Genomic DNA, 23,630 nt, shown 5'->3' on the forward strand with positions numbered 1-23,630 from the left:
CCACTTCAACCTATCCACTAGACAGCGTCTGCCCCTGTGCAATAGTGGCTTGAGTCCCACAGGTGGAAGCGATCAACTTCTGGCATGTTAAGTCAGTCAGGTAACTACATTGAATACTTGGTTGTAACTTACTTGCCGAGACCTTCATGAATCGTCAGATTGTGTCCATCGCGGGAATATTCTATCCATGGGTCATCTTCCTCTTTCTCTTCCATTTTACTGGGTTGTGAGTGGGCCTTTGCCACCATGTGCCATTTGCCAGAAATCTACCAAACAGAAATTAACATGAAACACGATATAGATACTGTATCTAATCCAGCTGGTACAGACAGAGCAGGGGAAGCAGCAGGGATCAAGGGAGGTGCTCAGCAAGTGAGAGTCTGGCTTGAGGAAGGACAATTGGTGCAATGGTTCAGGGCCTTCCTCTGCTAAAGAAAGAACCTTGGATGTGTAATTATGTAACTGCACAGGGACAAAGAGACTTTCTGATCAGAAAACACCACCACTAGGACAGGGCCAGCCAGTGAAATGGCACATGGCTACATAACATGGCAACTCTTGAACTGGATGACTCCGGGCTGGCACAGGAATACAACACTTGCCTGCCTTGCTGCTGACACATCCAGTCCTGCTTTCTCTACAATCTGTAGCAAACATATTTCTACAGGAAATAATACATTTGCTGGGTGGGTGAGGGCCAGCATATCATTGAGGCCTTCACATTTAGCACCTTCCTGCTACAGTCTTTTTGGCTTCATATGGGTCTTCATGCTCAGTGTCCTTCACACACTTCAGGCAAGTGAATGACATCCACACTCAGCTTCCACCCATACTTATTAGTTTACAACCAGTTTCATGAAATGTACCAATTGTGCCTACAATGCCTGGGGCTGTGCAGCTGTCACCAGACCTTATGTGATCACAAGAAATGAGCTTTAAAATGCTGTACTCAGGGAAAGTCATGACCACATGATTAACTCTACAAGCTTTCTACTGGGCAGAGAGAGTGTGCTTCAACTTAAAAAGAGAGGTTCTATTGCACTTATTGCCTTTTTGAAAAGCACTTTTTGCTTTTTTGGAATGTTCATACAATAGTTACGAGCAGGTTACTGTGACAAGACAATGATAGAGGTTATTGACCTGATTGTTTCATTGGGAAAAGTCTTGTTGGATGCAGTAGGTCTGACATGTTAATCTAAAAAGTTACAGCAAAGCCAGCAGGATTATCATATTTATAGTGAAAAAAGCCAATAGGCCTTTTTTGATTTCCTTATCGCGCAGGGCCTTCTTTACCGCCGTGAAGCTGTGCCTCTGAGCCTGAACTTTAACAGTGAAGTCTGGGAAGAAAGTGACGTTGGTGTTGTCAATCTTTACTGGAGGGCCGGCCCTTGCTGTTTGTAATATAACATCTCTGTCCCGAAAGTTGAAGACTCTTGCAAATATCGGTCGTGGGGGAGCACCAGGTTGTGGACGCCCGCCCGGAACTCTGTGGGCCTGATCAATGGAAAAGTACCTAGAGAGGCGTTTAGGTTGTAGTTTGTTGAGCACCAGGCCCTCTACAAAAAAAACCAATAGCTGGTCCTTTCGATTTTTCAGGACCTTCCAAAATGCGAATATTGTTCGGCCTAGCCCTCCCTTCATAGTCATCCAGAAGTTCTTCCATCTTTTTCTGTTGATCTTGAAGCTGAGTGACCTGCCCTTGTAGAGTAGAAGTGTCGGACACTAGAGCTTTCGTCCTGATCTTGACTCTAGAAGCCATTTTTTTCAGATCCGTTCGAAGGAGGGTCACCCCTATATTCACGGAATCAATCTGGGTCTCCAGAGAGGCTCGTACACCCACTATTGCCTCCATAACGTCTTCGAGAGTAGGGGCTTTGGTCGAGGAACAAGGTTGCGATTTCTTGGGGTCATCTCCTGCTGTCGCATCTGTATCATCTCCTTGTTTAGTCCATGCAAACTTTGCCAGTTGTTTTTGGGTCTGAGGCTTAAGACCTTTGTTGGTAGTCATTGTAACAATCAGGAGACAGTGGGGGGCCAAAGGGAGCCCAGAAAGATCTATGGGCTATGTTCAGCTGAGGGCGACACCTGTAATATCTGCTGCCTTCACGCAGGAAAAGGACAATCCCCCAACGGCCTGTTGGGATTACAGGTGCGTCCACCAGATCGGGAGGTGGTATGCTCTGCTTCTGGTTGCCAGGTGAGGCGGGTGTTACAGCAATGTATTAAATGTGGATGGTCGCGATCAGTGAGGAACAACCACTCACACAGTCAGTCTGGTGAAGGCCACGTTGTGAATCAGACCCGCGGGGGAGGAACAGCACAGGAACTTGTATTCAGTAGTAGGAGCGCTCCACATGCGGGTGGACCCACCTCCTTTGGCTGAGCTTCGCACACCAGGCCATGCACCGGCGGGTATTCAAGAAAGGGGAGTCGTCTCGGGGCTGAGTCAGCGCCCCCCGCAGGAAGGTCGCAGAGCCGCGGAACTTGCCTCGCTAGTCCGCCAGCTCCAGTCCCCCGCAGGTCGCTACTATGGGCTGCACTCACCCCCTCTCACTGCAGCAATCGATTGGCCCTCCAACATCAGCGGAGCCCAGGGGTGCCTCACTCACACGGCGGTCGCGATCCCCGGCAGCACCGCCTGCTCACACCGCTCCTTAGCCGATCTCAATGTCTTAATCTCCGTCCGTCCGCCATCTTAGGACTTCCTCGGCGTCTCGGGTCGGCAGTATGTTGACCCCTGAGAACACGAGCAGTCCGATAATTAACGTAGCGTTCTAATGTTGGATCATGTTGGGTGACAATTCCCATGGAAAGGGGGGAATTTGCCTTATTGATATCGGATAAATGGTTGGATATGTAGGCGAGGGCTGCGGAGCCGCTTCAGAGCGAACATTGCAGCCGGCCGCTTGCCACGCCCCCTCAGGCCTTTTTTATAGGTGGATAGATATTACACTATGTTAAAGACTGCAGGCAGGTATTTTCTCACATACATTTTCAAAGATTACCACTCTAGGCAATGGTTTTGCTGCTTATTTTGGAAATCCACAGAAGGTTTGCAGTGAAATAATACTTGCTGTTCCATCTTTGAAGTGTGTTATATGTTATTGTGCCAACTGTGTTTTTGCACATAGCAAGTTTCACACACACAGCTAACTTTAAACATGAAATTACAACTGCCCGCTTTACTTGAAGCTAGGATCTTAAATTCCAAATAAATTGATACAAACAATTCATTACTATTGATTCCATATCTTTCTCTCCGTGATTCAACTAAATAGCTAAAATGCTTCTCAAGGAACTAAGGGCCACATGTACAAAGGTAAGTGTTTGCTATTACCAAATAGTGAATTTTTGTGATACTCTATTTGGTATTTGTAAAGACCCATGTACAGATATGTGGTTTACAATGTGAAGGTAAACACCCAGGCTATCTGTCTAACAGAACACTAGCTATGTATTCAACTGCACCATTACCGAAAATAGAGAACTTAAACCATAACACAAACAATCATAATGATATCAAAAATAGTGTGTTTTAATAAAAACAAGGATACATTTTTACAATGTAGTTATACAGTTATGATGAATTGTTGATAGAAAGTGATATACTTTTATATTAAAAAACATAAATTAAAAAACATTCTTCAGATCTTGCAGGCAACGCTGCCGTCGGACGGGTCTCTTCGTTCCTCCCCTTCTAACCGCGGAGACCAGCAGTTTGTTTTGCTGAGCGCTCGCTTCTATCAGGGCTCTAATCTTTGGCAGAGTCCCTCTTTGGCGCTCTTTCTCCCTCACGAAATGGTCCAATCAACGGGCGGCTTGTAACGGCAAAAACGAAGGGGAGGAATGAAGAGACCCGTCCGACGGCAGCGTTGCCTTCAAGATCTAAACTCCGAACGGTTGTTTCATCTAAAAAGAGATTTATTAAGTTCCATGTTGACGCTGTCATTGTACGCGGGGAGCTGTAATCTTTCACTGCCACCACGTGGGTTAGCTTGAAAATTAACCAGTTACTGCCCTATGGTGTGTCGCCCTGAATATTTGGAAGACTTCTTTATACGTGTTTATATGGTTTTATCTATAGCCAAGAAGTATTCGTTTGCTTAAAGAAAACCACTGAAAGTGTGAATACAGGCTAAGTGAGATGGGAGCAGTGGATCCTTAACACTGAGGTTTTCACATGCCATTTTTTAGAGGAAGAAAATAATGGTGCCTCACTTATTCTGTTTTTAACTGAAGAAATCTACAGACGAACCGTCTAAACAGAGGTCTATGTCAGATAAATTGGCTGAAACTATAAATGTCCTGAGGAAGACACCACGACGTGTCGAAACGCGTTGACTGACATACAACAGCCACAGCAACAATAGATAGGACATGTATCACTGTCCTTCTAATGTTTTTTAATTTATGTTTTTTAATATAAAAGCATATCACTTTCTATCAACAATTCATCATAACTGTATAACTACATTGTAAAAATGTATCCTTGTTTTTATTAAAACACACTATTTTTGATATCATTATGATTGTTTGTGTTATGGTTCAAGTTCTCTATTTTCGGTAATGGTGCAGTTGAATACATAGCTAGTGTTCTGTTAGACAGATAGCCTGGGTGTTTACCTTCACATTGTATGTTTTCCCTGACCCAGCATTCTCATCCTTACCAGGGGGCCCTTGTTACTTCACAAAAAAAAAAACAGATATGTGGTTTACACATTTTGCAATTCCAAGTGGGTCGCAAATAGACCTACCACATGAATATTATTGAGGTAGGCCTCGGTTTTAGACCCATTGGGAATCACAAAACTCACAGGGATAGTGGCCTACTGGGGTCAGCAGACCACCATATCTTGGATTGCAATTAAAATAAAAAAATATTTTTATTTGAAATGTAGCCTGTTTTCTTTAAAGAAAAACAGGATGCGTTTCAAAAAGAAAAATGAAAAGTTCTTTACATTTTCTAAGAGTAGGCAGCAGTCCGTGGGACAACCGACTGGTCTTAAAAAATGTTTTTACAAACATTCATAGAGGGGAAGGGTTCTGACCCCTTCCCCTTTGTGAATGGGTTCCTACCTATTTAAGGAGGCAGAAAAATGCGAATGTTTTGCGACCGCATTTCGCTTGCAAAGCATTCACACATACCACTGGGATTCGGTATTAAGAAGGGACGCCCTAAATGCACCCCTTCCTAATATTGAATCGCAAACCCAATTTGAAATTTGGTAATGCGTTACTAGATAGCAAATAGGGATTTGTACATTTCAAAAAGCCTTTTTGTGTTTGCAAATGGGCTGATTCTACGATTCAACCCGTTTGCAAACACAAAAACACTTTGTACATGTGGCCCTAAATGTTGCCTTCCCTTACACAGACTCGCGTCCCCTCTCTCACTTTGTCCATCACTCTCCTACTGTCTGCTCAGCTTCCCTGTTTTGATGCCTTTTAGCCAAATCTCTTTCCTCTTCCTGTCTTCCCTGATCCGTCTCCAACAATTCTTGATGCTCTGACCTCTCGGATTTTCCAGACTCTGTGTTTCCCACATGTGCCCCCCTCAACACAGTCTCATGCCTGAGCCGTCTTCTCCCATTGCTGTTTGCTTATCCAAGTTCATTCTCCTCAGGTTCTTAAGCTGCTTTAGTTGATTAAACTTTTGTTGTCCAGAACTCCTGATTGTGTGATCACTTTTTCTGAAGGCTCTTCATTGTCAGCAAAAACCTTGTCTGGAACAGCTTTACTTTTACGAGTATCAACCCTAAAGGACAATAACCGCTTAGTCTGAAGTGGTATCTTGTGGCAGACTTTGGTAGTAAGAGTCATGAAATCTGCACTCTTCATACAACAAAATGTAGATGATTCACACCATGAGGTGACCTATTTGCCTAATATATCTGAATTTCCTCAGCTGTTCTGATAAGGGCTTCTAGAGCAGTGCCTTGAAACATTTAGGGCAATAACAACTGACCATCCTTGTCTGAAACGTCAAGTTTATATCTTCCTCGTGAACTTCATCTAAGCCCAGAAACTAAAGCAAGATTTCAAAGTCGGATTCCAATTTGCACCAGAAATTGGGAGATTCAAACATAAGTATCAACCCTTCTAATTTGGGTCTGGTTATTTGTTTTGGTTTTTGGACACTCCTGTACACTTAATGAAGTGTGCTACTTGTGCACAGCATTATGTCAAGGGAAATATTTTGATCACAGAACCAAAGAAAATCAAAGGGTCTTCCTCATTGGTAGCAGCAGGTGTTGATGTACAACTGGACACAAGGAGGAGAGTAGACCCATTCTTACAGTTCTCAGTACCTTAATGTGGATAAGTCTGTGCCTCCAGCTGATGAAGCTTGGGCCACTGACTATGCTAGGGCCTTCATCAGGACCAACAAATTGCTTCCGCATTCCGTAAAGTAAAATGGAGTGTTTTCCCTGGTGCCACTTACTGGGGCCTTCAGGGACTCAACTTTTTTGACTTTCCTCCATGAAGGGTTCTGGTTTCTCCTTGGGACACCATGTTCTAGTCTCTTCAGCTCTGGTAATGTGATAATGTTTTGGCTCATTAGGGCTAGGGTAACTTGCTCTTGTCTGGTTATCAAGTACTATCCAACAGCCAGATCCGTCCTCCATTGGTCTCCTTAATCAGGAACTCTCATGCTCTGAGAGACTTTTTCCAGGGCTTTTTATGAAGATATACAATTTGACTGTGACTCTAGTCTACAATAGAGCTCAGGTTCTGACAGTGGGAGTATTCTCACTGTGTCCATAAATCCATTGTAGGTGATGGCTGATGCACCACGCACAGAAGTAATGTGTCCCTTTCTCAGCATCTGGGGGTCTCCTAATAATACTTGGATGTGGACGGCGATTATCCAGATGACAGCCCATATCCAAGGGAAAACATTTAATTACATTCTGAATCAGGTGATTGTACATTTAGAGATAAAGAGGGACATCCCCCTTCAGCACTAAAACCAGGAGGTTGATTACTTTCATGTCCTGAGGATGCATCTGAGATCAGGCGTGTCTCTAGAAAGAGCTCCTGATGAGATCAGGAAAAATCTAATATTTTGCAGTAGTAATCCATACAACAATTGATATTAAACAAAGCTTTTCTCTGGCTATAACCTTTGTAGTAGCTGCTATAGTGAGTAGTTGTTAAACCTGCACCCTTTACTTCTGCTTCTTGGGACTTCCCTTCATAGCAACCAGGCTAATTCATACAGCATGCAGATGGACTGCAATTCTCGCCTTCTTTATCATCACTCCCTCTCCATCGCACATCCTCTTTAGAGGTAGTGTTTATGGAACAAATTTCTCTTGAAGAGTGACCATTTGTGCTTTTATTATAGATAAATTGTTGTCAACCAGAATTGCAGAATCTGTGTACCACCATAGATGTCCACTTCAACCTGTTCCTCTAAATGACTTATCTAAGGTTGATGCTGACTGATCAGGGTTGTAGTGAGTTGGACCACTTGACCAACATGAACGAGCCCTCTTTGGTTTGAGCTCAATTTCTTTACAGTAGCTATCTTGTGTAAACAGCTAGGTATGACCTTCCCTCCTCTCAAGACGGTGGAAGCACACCACCAGGCTTCTCCTGCTCCTATTAAATGATTAGTCACAAAGGTGCCCGCATCACAATTGAAGTGGATTGAGGGAGCGTGATATTCTGCACCCACTACACCTGTTGGCAGAACATAGTCTTCCACTTCTGATATGTCCTGAAAGATGCTTCTGATATCACAGGTGTTGCTTGTCCCCATCCATGATACATCAAGGGGACCTAATCACCACCCTTTACCTCCATCTCTGTGCTTAGTAGGCTGGTCCCTGAGAATATTCCCTGTGGCTATTTGGGGTGCCCCTGCATCCAATATGAATGCTAATGGCTGAGATTCTGCCACCTGGTCTTGGCTAAAAGCATTAATCCTCTGTACTTTGAGTGACATTTTAAGCCATGTGTAAAATGTCTATATAATGCAAAATCTTTTGGGATTGGATAAATGAGGTGGGGGAGCGAATAGCCAATGATAGAAAAGACAGATTGATAATGTTTATTTTGCTTGATTAATTTAAATCTTTGCAAATACATAACAATAAAAATTCCCATTGTACACAGATTATTACATTTAAAATTGACATTAAAAAGGATCATCAATAAGATATTCCCAACTTGTACAAGTAGCTGTTTTAAAAGCAGTTCTTATAGCTCAGGTAGTACTGAACTAACAACGACTACCATTGATTCACAAGCTGGATGACATAGCTTAACCAGGTCCATTGTTCAAGTTAGGGCTTGGTAATTAAAGTGCGAGTGCAACTAAAATAAGATATGAAGTTAATTTTAGACATGAGAAGCATTTTTTTAATGTGTTTCAGATAACGAAGGGTTTTAGGTCTCTTAGTTGCAGTCTCGAAGAATTTTGTTAGTCAACAGTTAAGCTGGACGTCAATGGGGTTGAAGCAAAGCTTCACTGCCTGTTTACAAGACCGGATGCTGTAATACCTGAAGAAGGGACGTAACAAGGTGCATCTTATATCCTTTAAGTTGGGACAGTTGCAAATTACATGAATGATGTCTGCCTTTCCGCTTCCACATAGACGACAGGTCGGAATGCCTCCTTTCCTTTCCCATGGTGGAAGATGGGGTGTAATCGCAATTTCCCCCAAATGCAGCCTAAGGAAGTTTTCCTTTGTTCTTATCTTCATTCCTGCACTCAAGTATGCTTGGGGTTTTGGCCTTGCGTAGTCACTGAGCACTATCCAGCCGTGTGCCTTTTTAGTAAGGATTGCTTTGTCTTCTTCTAAAACAGATAACATGGATGTTGTTTTTTTCACTGCTTTTTTGAAGGAAAGATGATCTGTTGGAACGACCCAGAGTTCAGACAGGCCCAATAACTCAATAGAGTCAAACAAGTAATCCCTGGCTGGACATTTTTCTTGATGAAGTCAGGCATTCCAGAGGTGGGAGTTTAGAGATCCTGCCTCAGCACTTTGTATTTTATGCCAACTTTTAACATAGGCACTCCTTTCCACCGTGTGTCTTTGGAACCCAAATTCCCGCCGTGTTTGAGCCGGAGAGACATATTTTGGAAGATGGAAGATTGCTCTATAGGTGTTGGATATTACGACGTCTAGAGCTGCTGCGTCTTTGTCTTTAAGAGCCTCACTCCCACATGTCTGTGTGGGCAACAGTTTGGCCCTCAGGACCTGTACAAAGGGATCAAGCGTGAGGTCGGGAAGCCATCTCTTCAGTGACTTCAGTGCCAAAAACGTTGTAGTCCCCATCTCCTCTTTCTAGCTGAAGTTTGAATGAGCTTTTATGATCCATTAGTAAATATTAATAACTCTGTACTTGATCCAGACGTTGGCCATCTAGGAACCAGCTATTGTTCTTCTTTTTGTGATTGTTAACCGCCATAATTTTGGTTTTTATTGAGGTTTATTTTGAGGGCATTCCGGTTAGAGAAACTGCTTGTCGTATTGAATAGGTGCTGAAGACTAATTGGTGTCCGACTGATTAAAACCAGGTCATCAGCATATAGCAAGTTAGACAATTGCTTGTTTCCCAGTTTTGGAGAATGGGATACACAGCTGTCCAGCTCCCCAGGCAAATCGGCTAAAAAGAGATTGAAAAGAAGCGGGGCAAGGACACACCACTGCTTGAGGCCTTTCGAGGTCATGATTAGTTTTGAGATATGTGTCCCTGCGCCTAATTTAATCCTGATCCATGCAGCTGTGCAGCTGTTTTAGCCGATCCAAGAGTGTTTGATATACCCCAACTTTCCAGTTTTCCCCAGAGTTTGGCACAGTTGACATGGTCGAAGGCGGCTGTGTAGTCAATAAAACAAAGGAAGAGAGGCATTTTTAATTCTTTGGCTGCATCGATTAACAACGTGAGAGCCAAGAGGGAATCATTGGCTGTACGCTGACCAGTCTGTGATAATATTCTCTCAGCCCCTTGTGACTTGGGTAACCTGATTATGAAGCTGCAGGGAATAGGTGTATCCAGTCTAGCAAACTCAATAAGATGCTTGAGCTTTAACCCCTTCAGTGCTAATGACAAGGGTAACTCGTCATGGAGTTTCCATTGATTTCAATGGAAATTCAATGGTCCTCCTAGCACACCCCTTAGCATCCAAGTGGTTAAGGAGCTGTGCCCTGAACATACTGTACTTATCATATATGAGGAGGCCACAATGTTCTAGGTTAGACGCACATTCCTCTTGTAAATGCATGTATGCTGTGTAACTCACAAACACTTCCAGAAGATCAGAGTCGGCTTCATACCACTAACAAGCAATGCCAATAGATATGGCTTATGAATTAAAGTGCTTTTTGTGTCACTGATAGGTTTAGGCACTCACTAAGTCATCATGGATGTACTTTATCTCTCATCCTTGCACTCTTGCATCCATTCATTCATCAACTTACTCATTCTTACATTCTCCCTCTGACACAACCACAAAAAAACATACACTAGCTCAATAAAATAATACAATAAATTGAAAAAAATATAAGTTAAAAAAATATATTTTGCTGTCTAAACCTGGCTGATATGGGCTTGCCATAACAAAACTAATCATAGCAGGGAGTGTCTTGCAGAGGTATTGTGAATAGTCTAGAATTTATTTATATTCCAGGATGGTCACCCCATTTAGAACCAACATGTTGGCCATCTTGGCATGGTAAAACAATGATACACTGTGAACATCAGCATTCCATAATAGCCTCCTGGTTTAGAGGAAGTGGCCATCTGGGATGCTTTGCACTGCAGATAAAATGGGCAGCAAGCAATTGACCAGCTAGCATTGCCTGGAGAGCTGAAGTTTAATCTTAAGAAATATTGAAATAGAAAGAGAAGCAAAGAAAGGAAAGTGGAACTACAAAGGAGAACATCAACATCTTAAGGAATCTGAAGCACACTCATTTTCAGGAGGATGTACATATGTGATCAGAAAATACTGTAATTAGCAGAAGAGGAGAGCTTAATCCTGGCTCATATCTTGCGAGCCGCACCAAAGTTCCCTGTGTGGTGATTGTCACATATTTGTCTGGCGACAGCTGCGCTGTTAAGCCAGGCCAGACCAGACCATACAAATAACCACTTAATGTTCTCATGGGAGTTAAACACATACCCATTTATGTATTCCCCCAATAAAAGAGTGTGGCACACAGTACCAGTTCCTCTGCTGCCTAAAACAAGGTAGAATCAGGTGATGTGAGGCAACTAGTTGAATATATAACTTTAAAATAAACATTAAATGGCCACCATTGGGGGCTGCCTGTGAGGTGGCTTCCTAGTACCTTCTATGTGCACTTTGGCCCATACAGAGTAACTTCTATGTGCCCCTCAGCCATTCGAACCCATCAGTATGAAAACACCATGCTGACACCACTTACCTGATCAGGAACAAAGACATCCAGTAAGTGCCGCAGGGAGTCGCATACAGGTACTGGTGGTACAAGGAATGATCAGATGTTAGTGAGTTTATTAGGCAGACCTCTATAAACAGTTCTGTTATGTGAATACATCAGTGGCTTGAATTCTCTTCAGTGGTGCCACAGGTGTACATGCACATCTGTGCATGTACACCTGTGCCATGTGGCACACATGCCAGAATCAGGGGTGCAACAGGGTGTCAAAGTGACCCCCTGACCCCCTTGACAATTCGGTAATTTTACCGAATCGGTATTTACCGATTTGGTAATTGCCATTGATTCCTATGAGCCTCAAGGCCCATAGGAATCAATGACAATTACCGAATCGGTAAATACCGATTCGGTAAATACTGAATCCTACCGATTTGGTATTTTTTACCGATTTATTACCTACATTGGATTTACCGAATCATACATACCGAATCGGTAAAATTCGGTACTTATGAAGCGGTAAATCCAATTTACCTACATCTAGCCCATGATTTCTGAATAATATCGCTCTCTTTTAATGGTTTTTCCTTCTAAGAACGTGGACATTCGTAAGTTAGTAAAACAAAAATAGGCTTGCCTATTTGGGGTAACCATCTAGACAGGGTCTTCCACTAATTAGGGCTCAGGTCTAATCCTTTAACAGAGTGACTCCTGGCATTGATGCTTTTGGGAGAAAGCTGGGACTTCCCCATGCCAAATCGATACTGGATCTTTATAGATCCAAGAGAGCCTCACAATATCATTTTGTACAGAGGTTTGGGTCTACCAGCCTTGCAACCCCTTTCAGGTGGCGGAGAATACATTTCTCATGAGGATCCTGAGGTTACCAGAGTCGGATCCAGCAGAAGTTGTCCATGAGGATCTGGGTGTGGGCTTTATTTCAGATAGTATTCAATTATGCACTTTTCTTTTATGGCTGGCCCTCTGTGTGAACTATACCTAACATTGGATATGTCGGTTTTTCACAGACGTCTTTTGTTGTACTTCTGACTAAATCTGTTCCCTCACTCATTAGTCAAAAGGCAAAGTCCCTCAGAGGCTGTGATTTGTACTTGTGATAATGTTATTGTACTTGACACTTTACAAGTCGTTTTCATTTGCCCCATTTTCAATAATCTCCGATCTAAATTCATGTGCCCTTTACTGTGGCCACTGGGTTTTACACAAGCCAGACCGGTTTTACTTTAACTTCAATTTCTAGACAATCATATAGTTTGTTTTTATAGAACATGGTTTTAGCAGAAGTTTTCCATTCCTCCCAATAAATTGTCATAATAGTTCTTTGATATTTTTAATGCTTATATATTGTATGTGATTGTATGTTTTGTTCACATGAATCAATTAAAATATTTAGACCAGTACTCTGTTTTCACTGTGACATACATAACAATATGGATATCTGTTCATTTCTCATTTATCTTTTTCCTCTGAGACAATGAGGGCACCGCACTCAAAGATTGTCTTATCTTTGATTTTCAAATTTGAGTAAAAATTTATATAATTATAACATAATCATTTTGTTAGACTTGGCATCATTGGTGTGGGCTTTCCCTGTATTTTTGCCTTTGCTTGCTGTTATTTTGCTGTGTGTGGGACTTTGTTTTGCTGGTCTAGATGCTTTGGGCACTTTCCCACTGCTGTTCAGTGCCAAAGTGCAAGTGTTCTCTTTGTAAAGTGTTTTTATGGATTGGTGTTTCCACAATTGGTGTATTTGATTTCCTTGTGAGTCCCTAGTACAGTGCCCTGTGTGTGCCCAGGGCCGGTAAATCAAATGCTGCTAGTGGGCCTACAGCACTGATTGTGCCACTCACATAAGCAGCCTGTAAATGTAACTCAGGCCTACCATTGCAGTGCCTATGTGCAGTTTAATACTGCCATGTTGACCTTTCAAGTGCACCCACTTGCCAGGCCCTAACCTTTTCCTACATGTTCGTCACCACTAAGGTAGGCCCAAGGTACCTCTGTGGGCAGGGTGCAGTGTATGTGAAAGGTTGGACATGCCCTGGTGTGTGCACAATGTCCTGATAGTGAAATACTGCCAATTTCGGTTTTCACTATACTAAGGCTATCTGTTTTCATAGGATAGAATGGGGAGTTTGCCTCTAACATCTTATAAACCTAACCACCCCTGGGACCAAGGTAGGAAAGTAACGTTTAGTATGCCTGAACTCAGAATAGTAAGGTTGCTCGGTTGCTCGTCTTGCATAAGGGTGTATGATCCACTACCATTGCCACAACTATTACCACAACCAGTGCTTCCACTTCCATTACAACATCACAAATAACTGCAATCAACTACCACCTCCATTAATACTGCTATTACCACACCATGATTGCCAACACCATAATTACCGCTGTCATCATAACACCCCCATCACTACCACCAAATTACAAAAACTGCTCCACTATTGCCCCCACTGCTATTGCCACCACCGTCAACATTACCACTGCCATCATTATCATCACCTTCATTCACTAATACCAATATTCTAATACAAATATTGTCACCCTACTAGCATTATCTCCTTCTCTCTCACAAGAATCTCTGCGGTGAATAGCCCCACCTATGTGCGGGGATCCCAGAGCAGTTCTTTCTAAGTCACAATTTTTGCAGCATCTTCACTTTACTTCAGAAAGGCCAAGAGGTATGTGTGACAAAAATAGAATATTTGCAGCCTTTAAACAGAATATATTGCGAATCAAATTATTTTACTTTAAGAAACTGGAAGAAAGAAGGCACACGCCTTTAAAAGCCATTAATAATAATTAAAAGTGACCTTTAAAAAACAATGTTATCCTTTTTTTTAAAGTAAATGATAGGGAGAGATAGGTAAAATGTACCTGTAAAGCCTGCAGCATTGAAACATAGGGAATAGAACACTACAACTTTAAGGTCACCCCAACCTTAAGAGTCCGATCATGCTTTGCAAATAGCAGTTTACACAGTTCTTTTTTCCGGCACCTGCAGAGCCTTGCCTTTTTAAGGCTTTTTTACTCAAAATGTTTCAACAGTTTCTTTCCAAAAGTAATTCATTTGACGTCCTTAGGGTGAAGAGTATTTTTATATATTTTCCTGACAGGAAAACATTTTTTCCCCAAAATGCTATCTCTTTTTGTGAAATGCCATAACAGATTTGCAAAAGCTCTTTATTCTCTGTTTGTCAGACCCATATGGCCTTCATAGTCATGACTGCAGGACCCTCTCCAGGTGCACTTTGAGAGATAGAGAGAAGATTCACCTACATAGTCAGGTTGAGCATCAGAGAAGGCAATATTCCCTGGCTAGAGAGACATCTGAGGTGCAAGGAGAAACTGTCTCTTGTACAAGTGCCCCTATATCACCCTCCGAGGACACCTGCAGAGGGAGATGCAGAAACAATGTCCAGGTTCAACATCGACAACATTGACATTGAGAAGAGGTTCTGCACCTACTTGTTTGCCATCAAGGGCTGGTTCGACATTGATAACACACATGCCGTCGAGAGGTACTTCAACGCTGAAGCACTGGCCAATATTGAGAGTTTCAAAGACAAGACATGGTTCGACGTCAAGACATCACTCCACATCCAAGATAAAGACAGAGGAATGGCTTTCACACATGAAAGCTCACAGAAACCCATCTAAATCAGACTCTGACTACTCCAGAGCCTACTCACTGTCTCAAATGACATTACCAGTCATCATTCCGGATTGACCAACACCTCCTCAAATTCCAATGGAGTCTTCTCCACCTCTTTCTACACCACCTGCTCATCCACCTCCACAACCAATTCTGCTGCCAAATCTGCCAGCCACTCCTTCTCAGCCACCATAGTTACCTCTACCAGTGACATCTCCACCGGTAACTAGACATAATATCGACTCCACAATATCGAATGGATAAAATATCGAGTAAAAAATATCGATAATAATAAAATATCAACAAAAAAAAAATATCGTTGGGAAAAATATCGAATGAAATAATGTTAAAAAAATATCGAGTACAAAAATATCGACTCAAAAACATCGACAAGACAAAATATCGATATATAGTCAAAGTATAAAATATCGATAATATGTAGGAAAAAGGTAATAAATGTTTTTTTTAGTAATAGTAATATAAATAGTAGTTAATGTTTAGGAGCGGGATGTTGGGTTAATAGGGGATAAGGGTGGGGAGTAATTTAAAATAAATAATTAATTACTATATGTTTGTAATTTTTTTTAACATTAATTAATTGGTAAATAATTATTATTAATTACTTAATATATTTACTAATTAATATTAATTAGTTAATTAATTAGTATAATTATTGTACATATTTTAAATTATTAATTATTTGGTAACTAATTAATATTAATTAGTTAATTAATTAACTAATATAATTTAGTTAATTTATATAATTTGGAATTTTTTTGTTAATTAATTGGCAATTAATTAATATTAATAAGTTAATTAAATTATTTTGAGTTAATTTTTATATATAGTATATTTTGTTATTGTTAAGTAATTAATTTGGAACAAATAATAATTATTTAATTAAATTATTTACAGGTATTGTGCTAATATATAAATTTTTTAGGTATTGTTATAAATTGTAATTAATGTTTAGGAGCGGGATGTTGGGTTAATAGGGGATAAGGGTGGGGAGTAATTTAAAATAATTAATTAATTAATATATGTTTATAAAGATTTATAATTATTAATTAATTGGTAAATAATTATTATTAATTAGTTAATTAATTCAATAATTATTATCATTTAATTAATTATTTAATATATTTTTTACATATTTTTTATTAGTAATTAATTGGTAATTATTTTATATAATTTTGTTTATTATATTATTTAGTCATTTTTCTTTATTTATTTTTAGTTATTGTTAATTAATTAATTCTGAAAATATAATATTAATTATTACATTAAATTAATTACAGCTAATGTGCTCATATATTAACTTCTTTGTTATTGTTAATTAATAATTAATTGGTAATTAAAGAATAATAAATATTTTTGGGTCAAGGAGTATTTGTAGGGTTCAGGTTCAGTTTTGTGTTTTTGGGTAAAGGGGTATTTATAGGGTTCAGGGTCAGTTTTCAGTTTTTGGGTAAAGGGTTTTTTTTAAGGTTCAGGGTCAGTTTTCAGTTCTCGGGTTAAGGAGTTTTTGAAGGTTCAGGGTCAGTTTTCAGTTCTTGGGCAAAGGTGTATTATTTGGGTTCAGGGTCAGTTTTCAGTTCTTGGGTTAAGGAGTTTCTTAGGGTTCAGGGTCAGTTTTCAGTTTTTGGGCAAAGGTGTATTATTTGGGTTCAGGGTCAGTTTTCAGTTCTTGGGTAAAGGGGTATTATTTGGGTTCAGGGTCAGTTTTCAGTTTTTGGATAAAGGGGTATTTGTAGGGTTCAGGGTCAGTTTTCAGTTTTTGGATAAAGGGGTATTTTTAGGGTTCAGGGTCAGTTTTGGGTTTTTGGATAAAGGGGTATTTTTTAGGGTTCAGGGTCAGTTTTCAGTTCTTGGGTAAAGGGGTATTTTTTGGGTTCAGGGTCAGTTTTAATTTTTTGGGTAAAGGGGTATTTTTAGGGTTCAGGGTCAGTTTTGGGTTTTTGGATAAAGGGGTATTTTTTATAGTTCAGGGTCAGTTTTAAGTTCTTGGATAAAGGGGTATTTTTAGGGTACAGGGTCAGTTTTCAGTTCTTGGCTAAAGGGGTATATTTTTGAGTTCAGGGACAGTTTTCAGTTTTTGGGTAAAGGGGTATTTTTAGGGTTCAGGGTCAGTTTTGTGTATATAAAGTGTGCTAAAAAAATATAAAAATATTAAAAAAATTGAAAACATTTTAGTGACTAAAAGTTGCTAATTTTTAGGCTAATACATTTTTTTGGTACTACTCAGCAAAAAATATACTCTAAATATATGTACATAATATTATTAAAATATATATAATTATTTGACAATATTTTATACAATAACATTATACTAAAGTAGCTATTCTAATTGATACATGGTCAGTGTCCAGCACCTTTCCAGATATTAGTTTCACTTGAGTAGGAATAGTAAATATTAATTGGTCAGTGTCCTGCAACTTCTCTGATAATAGTTTGACTGGAGTAGGAATAGCAATTATTAATTGGTCAGTGTCCAAAACATTTGCATATAATTGTACATTAGCGTGTTATTATATTAAAAAATTATGCAAAATGGATGTTTTCACAAAACTTTATTACAATTTTTTATTTTTTTAATGTGTACTACAATACAATCACAATAAAAAAAAACATGAAATTTTTTGGAAATGTAGTATTTGCAGAATAACACATTATCATTTATGTACATGTTGTAATTTGTCACACAAAATTATTTCACAACATTTTTTCTGTCAATAAAAATATTTATTATCATTAACTTTGAGTAACAAGTATTTATATTGAAATAAATAAAATAAGTTACTTTTCTGTTTCTTCCATTTATATTTAATAATGTTAATATTATATATTAATATTATTAAATATTTACTTTTTTAATTTACATTTTTATAAAGTAACATGACAATTATTATATTTGCTCAAGCTATGGAAATACAAATTAAGACAATTTTTGGCACATATTTCTGACAATGTTGTTTTTAAATTAAACATATGAATATATTATGTTAACTTTATAACTGTAAAGGGGAATAATATGTTTAATAATAATATCTGGTATTGGTAAAAGATTATTTATGCAATTATATACTTTTATAATACTTAGAAAGTATTATAAAACATTTTTTATAATTAATAAAAATAATAACAAATATATTTATTATTATTATTATTAATTAATAAACTTAAACATTTATCTTTTCTTTTCAGAAATACATACATTCAGAGAAATAAAAATACATTATTTAAGGGCATTATTTATATAGTAAATGGTTATAATTTTTTATAAATAAGTTATATTATTTATTATTATTAATTAATTACATAAAAAATAATAATGTTTAGTTATAAACAAAGTTATTCCTATAAATGTACACAATAATAAATTATTTACATATATTATTTCAAGTGTTACATACTTTTTAATATTATTAATATATATTAATTACTATATATTAATTAATATTAAAGAAATTTATATTTTTTAAACAGTTTAAATTATTATGAGTCTAGTGTATTAATTTGTTACAATAACAATGTGTATGTATTATATTTTTATACTATAACATTGTATTTTCTATGATACCTTTTCAAAATTGGGTTAAGGGGACTACTTTTTTACCGCGTAAGGTTATTGCGCTCCATTCAGGACTGGAGAAGCTCGCGGTTGGGAGTTGCTTCGTGTGGAGAGAGGTAAGGTTAATTTTACATACAATTTATAACTCGATGGTAATGTTTGAGGGTATATTCGAACTGTGTAGTGTTTTTGTGTGTATGTATGAATTGTTTATGTAGCGTTTAGGTGTAATGTCGTCGTTATAGATGCGTCGTGTATGTTTTAGTTCTAGTGTTATTTTAACTGTTGGGAAATGTCTTTTTACATGGTTAATGTTAATTGTGAGTGTATTTACAAATGTTATGGGTTATTTGTGGGTGGGTTTCGTTATCTATGTTTTTTTACAGGTTCCGGTTCCTCGCATGAAAACTACATGGAAGGAAGCGTGTTTTTTTTCGGAGATACTAATGTATGACTTATTATGGTTATATTTTGACGTGTATCTCCTATTTTTCGTGTTTGCCAGGAGCGTATTTTAATTTTTTTTACCTTTTTTCGGGTTTTTGGAGGGTTTCGTATTGGATTGATACATTGATATGCGTGACCGTTTTTTTAAAGTTGTGTGTATATCACTTTAAATACTAAAGTGTCCACACTACTGTTTTCGGGATTTCCTGGAGCGTTTATTTTATTTTACATAATTTTCGGGGTTTTGATGGTTTCCCATATTGGAATTGTCCTACATTGTAATGGATTGTATGGATTGTATTTTGCTTCATTACGTCTTTTTCATCTACAAAAATTGTAAGTATTTAAAAAACTTTTTTTATTGGGTGGGAAATGTCGATCTTTATGTAATGTGTATGTGTGATGTAATTATAAATATTGCATATTTGTTCAGAAATAATGTCCAAAATTATGATAAGTTTGTTAAACAAATATGTATTAGTTATAATTGTTTACAAATGTTTATGATTTTTATATGTACCATTATTGTAAGCAGACATTAGTATATTTTGTAGACATTTTTATAGTAGGGTTTTAGCTATTAATGACAGGTATTCTAATCCTCTAGTTGTAGGATATAGTGTGACTTGACTTTGCAGTAGTCGGAACATTTGTTTAGTTTGTTTACTTAGTTTTGGACCAATTTGGGTCACAGATTGTTCCATTCTTAGTTCTTGATAGCTTTGTTCTTTTATCAAAGCATCTAGTAGGTTATGGAATGTGGGTCTGGTTCTGCTTGTGGTAGCTTGGAAAGCATTATGCCAGCCTTCTACACTGTTGTTTGTTTTAGCCTCTTGGTTTAAAGTACTAAGATAGACATTCCACCAAGGTATTTGGAATTTGGGTTGGCGTCGATGTCCACATCTGTGCAACCTTCCCACCCAAGTATCTTCGAAATAGTCCAGTAATGGTGTTAGTTTATCTTCATTCCTCTTGTAATATGTGCTGTCAATTAATAAATTATAGTGTTCCGCTACATCGGTAACAGGAACGTAGGCCAGTGCTATCAATTTTTTAATTTGATAGGCAAAGGTGCTATCTGTTGAGTACAAAATACTTAAAGTTGATTTCTGGAGATGTCTCCATATGCTCTGATTGAAATGATAGTAGCAACCCTGGATTGCTGTGTGGGGAAATGTTTTCAAAATGCTATTAATCATAGCTAATTCGAAATCAAAAATTATTTTTTGTGGAAAATAATTATTGATTTCATTTTTGAGAACATTTAATATTTCTGTGTAAGTGTTTTGCTGTTTGTTTGGTAGCAAGCAGTAAATGAAAGGGATGTTATAGTTATGGTATAACCCGTGGATGGAATATAGTTGATAAAAAGGTTTTGGGCATGGTTTAAATGTTCCATCCATCATCCATTGGGGACACTGTTGGATTTTTCTTAAATTACTTGCAGTTGCAAACATTATAATTCTGTTTGTACTGCTTTCATTGTCAAAAAGGATACATTTGTCTTTATTGTGTGTGATGGACATTTCTGGTGAAATAATAATTTCCTCAAAAGTAGTAGGGTTGGGTGGGGTTGTGGAAGTGCGTCTTTTAGTGTATGCAATTGTGCGTTTTAGGGAGTCAATAGAGGGTAGTTGACCTGAAGCATGTGCTGGGACTTTTAACAGTTCCTCTTTAAGGATTTGTGTTGTTGGTTTATCACTTTGTGTGCTAGCAGTTTTTATACTTTCTAAAGCATCTCTTATTTCAATTTCTGTGACATCGGTGGGATGATTGTGTTCCCTGGTAAATAACACATTAGTTTCCTCAGTCGTAGCCCTTCCATAACATTTGTTTGAGTAATATTTGGTACATTTCCAGAAAACTTTTCTACCACTTTCTCTTTCCTGATTATAAACATAACCCATATAACATAACAGTAATTTATTTTTCTGTGACATAACAAATTCTGCACCTTCTGTCATTTTGTTTTACTTGTTCTAGGAAAGAGTAGAAAGAAACAAAATCAAAAAACATATATTTCACTTTGTGGTGCAAACATAATTAATGTTGTATTTATACTTACAGGTACTAGAAGTAGTAATCACAAATGCAGAACTGTATTTTGAAGGATTGTCTTGTATGTATTTCTTTATTGACTGTTGGTATGAAAATATAGAAATGCCAAGTTAATGTTTACACATAACAAACGTTTTTCCAAGGAAAAAGCACTTTTTAATTTTGCTTAGTAGTACATTTGATGTGAACATTACATATACTTTCTTGTTTAAATAGTTGAGTTGTAGTATTTGGTGGAGTACATCAAGGTAGTAAAGTTCAGATCTGTAGAGAAGATAGAATAAATAAATGTTAAATAATATAAAAATTATTTGGAACCGTTGGGAAATTGGAAATCTTTAAAAGTATACTAACTTCTAAATAAGTAGTTTTGTTTGCTGTAGGTAGAATAGATGTATGATGTATTCACAATATCTGTAGAGGAAATATAAAATACATAACATGGTGTTAAGAACATAGTTCTCGTTTTTTTCGGAAGTTTTAGACAAATTAGAAGTATACTTACATTTTTTACAAGGGTAGTCTTGTCTTTTGGTATAGTTGATGTTGGATGTTTTTATTGGATCTGTAGGGAAGATGTAATATGCAAGATATGTTGTTTAGAAAATAGCATTTTTAATATTGGGTGTTTACTAACAAAAACATATATACTTACATGTTTAATTAGTGTCGTTTTATACATTTGTAGTGTTGAAATAGGAAAATCGCTGATTATCTGTTAAAAAAATGTTTAAAATAAAGTATGAATCTTGTGAAATAGTGCTTAAAAACAGCAGTTGGTGTATAACAGAGCATTAATATATACTTACTATCTGATTTTCCAGGTGAAGAAATAGGAGCATGTATTAGGAATTTATTTGTAGTAGTTTCTATCAGAAAAGTAGGAGGAGATACAAATTAAATAAGTGCAAGAGTTAGGAGATATAAGTAAAATAGTACACTACTAATTTAGATTTCTAAATAATGCATTGTAACTTATTTGAATAATTAGCTAATAAACTGGATCTTTAAAGATGTTTGTTCAGGAACAAAATCTTCAGAGTGTTGGCATCTTCTTTCTATAGAGTTAGCAGCAGCAAATGGTATAATGCATGTATCCCTTTTATAGTATGTGTATTTTGTGTGCTTTGATTTGATTGGTTGCAGGATGAAAGGAATGATTGTATAGGCTAGTTTGAATTTTTTTTAAGTTAATTGGTGTGTTTGTTGATGTGAGAATGGTGGTATGTGGTGATTTCCGCATTAAAGCAGGTTAGTTGTTAAATAAAATAGATGTGTAAGTGGAAAAAAATAATGAAAATGTTAGTTACATGTAAAGATTATTTTTCAAATGATAGAACGCATTTAATAGAATGTATAGTAAATGTAGATAAATAGGAACGTTATAAAAGTAACAGGTATTATATGTAAAATGTTTTTCGTATAGAACAATGACTTTTATAGACGATTAATATGGTATTTTAGACATGAAAGGGTACAAAAAAGAACTCGATATTTGTTTTGAAACGATATTTTAGAACTCTATATTTTAGTAGTCGATATTTTTGTAGTGTTAGGGGTAATTTCATGAACAACGATATATTTGTAGTCGATATTTATTAAGGCGATATTTATGCACTCTATATTCTAAATACTCGATATCTTTGACTCGATATTTTTGTAGTTGGTGTAATAAGTATAGAAAGTCGATATTTTTGTAGTCGATAATTATTCAACGATATTTTTGCAAGTCGATAATGTGACCGTCGATAATATTTCAGTGATCCATCTCCACCAAGGCACCGAGATCTGGCTTCCGCCATGCCAGACACCTTACAGCAACAGGTCCAGCTTAAGGACAAGGTCAATATTGTGCAGCATGTGCCACCATTCAAGATCGCCCAAGCGATCCTGCTGAAGGCAAAGGCGGATTTCTCCATCTAGATTGTCACCCTCACAATGGCATAATGTGACCTTTTCCTCTTCTGGTCTATATTCACCTGTCAGACTCACCTCCAGCAAGAATATCTCCTATCAATGATATAAACACTTTCCAGGAGATTTTTATCAGTGACGCCAAAAAAGAAAACAAGTTACTTACCTGTAACTACAGTTATCCAGTATTGGTATCTTTCATAGATTCACAAGCCTGATTCATTCCCAGTCGCCGAGACGGGAGTCCCACGGTAATATTATATACAAAAGCAGTGCCTTAGTAAGAAACTGTAGTAGGCTGAAAAGACAATAGGCCCAAAAGGCCCAAAGCTTAGTAGCCTATCTACCTCATTATATGAAAAGAACTAAAACTAGTTCCAACCAAGCAGCTGGCAGCACCCTCTAGAACCTTCCCAGCAGAGGCAGTTCCCTTCAGATTTTCTTAGCACAAGTGAGAAGTAGGTATCCCAAATAGAGAAATGTCCTGCCGGGGAGGAGGGTTAGTGAATGTGAATCTATGAAAAATACCAATGCTGGATAACTGTAGTTACAGGTAAGTAACTTGTTTTCCTATCCAGTATTGGGG

At 37.8% G+C, this 23,630-nt stretch overlaps 1 protein-coding gene and 2 long non-coding RNA genes across 3 annotated transcripts in view; 1 reads left to right on the top strand and 2 right to left on the bottom strand.

The window, feature by feature from the left end:
* Positions 1–23,630, top strand: part of LOC144756279 (uncharacterized) — a 385,761-nt gene that overhangs the window by 75,664 nt on the left and 286,467 nt on the right. The window lies entirely within an intron of this gene.
* Positions 1–23,630, bottom strand: part of LOC144756278 (uncharacterized) — a 411,513-nt gene that overhangs the window by 58,928 nt on the left and 328,955 nt on the right. Inside the window, exons 12-13 of the mRNA XM_078645939.1 lie at positions 11,406–11,458; positions 133–266 (exon numbers count right to left, since the gene is read on the bottom strand). Of these exons, the coding sequence (XP_078502065.1) occupies positions 133–266; positions 11,406–11,458 (187 nt within the window). The remainder of the gene's footprint in view (positions 1–132; positions 267–11,405; positions 11,459–23,630) is intronic.
* Positions 21,335–23,400, bottom strand: LOC144753972 (uncharacterized). Its single transcript, XR_013594620.1, has 5 exons — positions 21,940–23,400; positions 21,786–21,845; positions 21,636–21,695; positions 21,485–21,544; positions 21,335–21,394 (listed from the first exon to the last, which is right to left on the bottom strand). It is a non-coding gene; the product is annotated as an uncharacterized LOC144753972 (long non-coding RNA).

Source organism: Lissotriton helveticus, chromosome 5_1 (assembly GCF_964261635.1).
Source record: "Lissotriton helveticus chromosome 5_1, aLisHel1.1, whole genome shotgun sequence".
NCBI classification, from domain to species: Eukaryota; Metazoa; Chordata; class Amphibia; order Caudata; family Salamandridae; genus Lissotriton; species Lissotriton helveticus.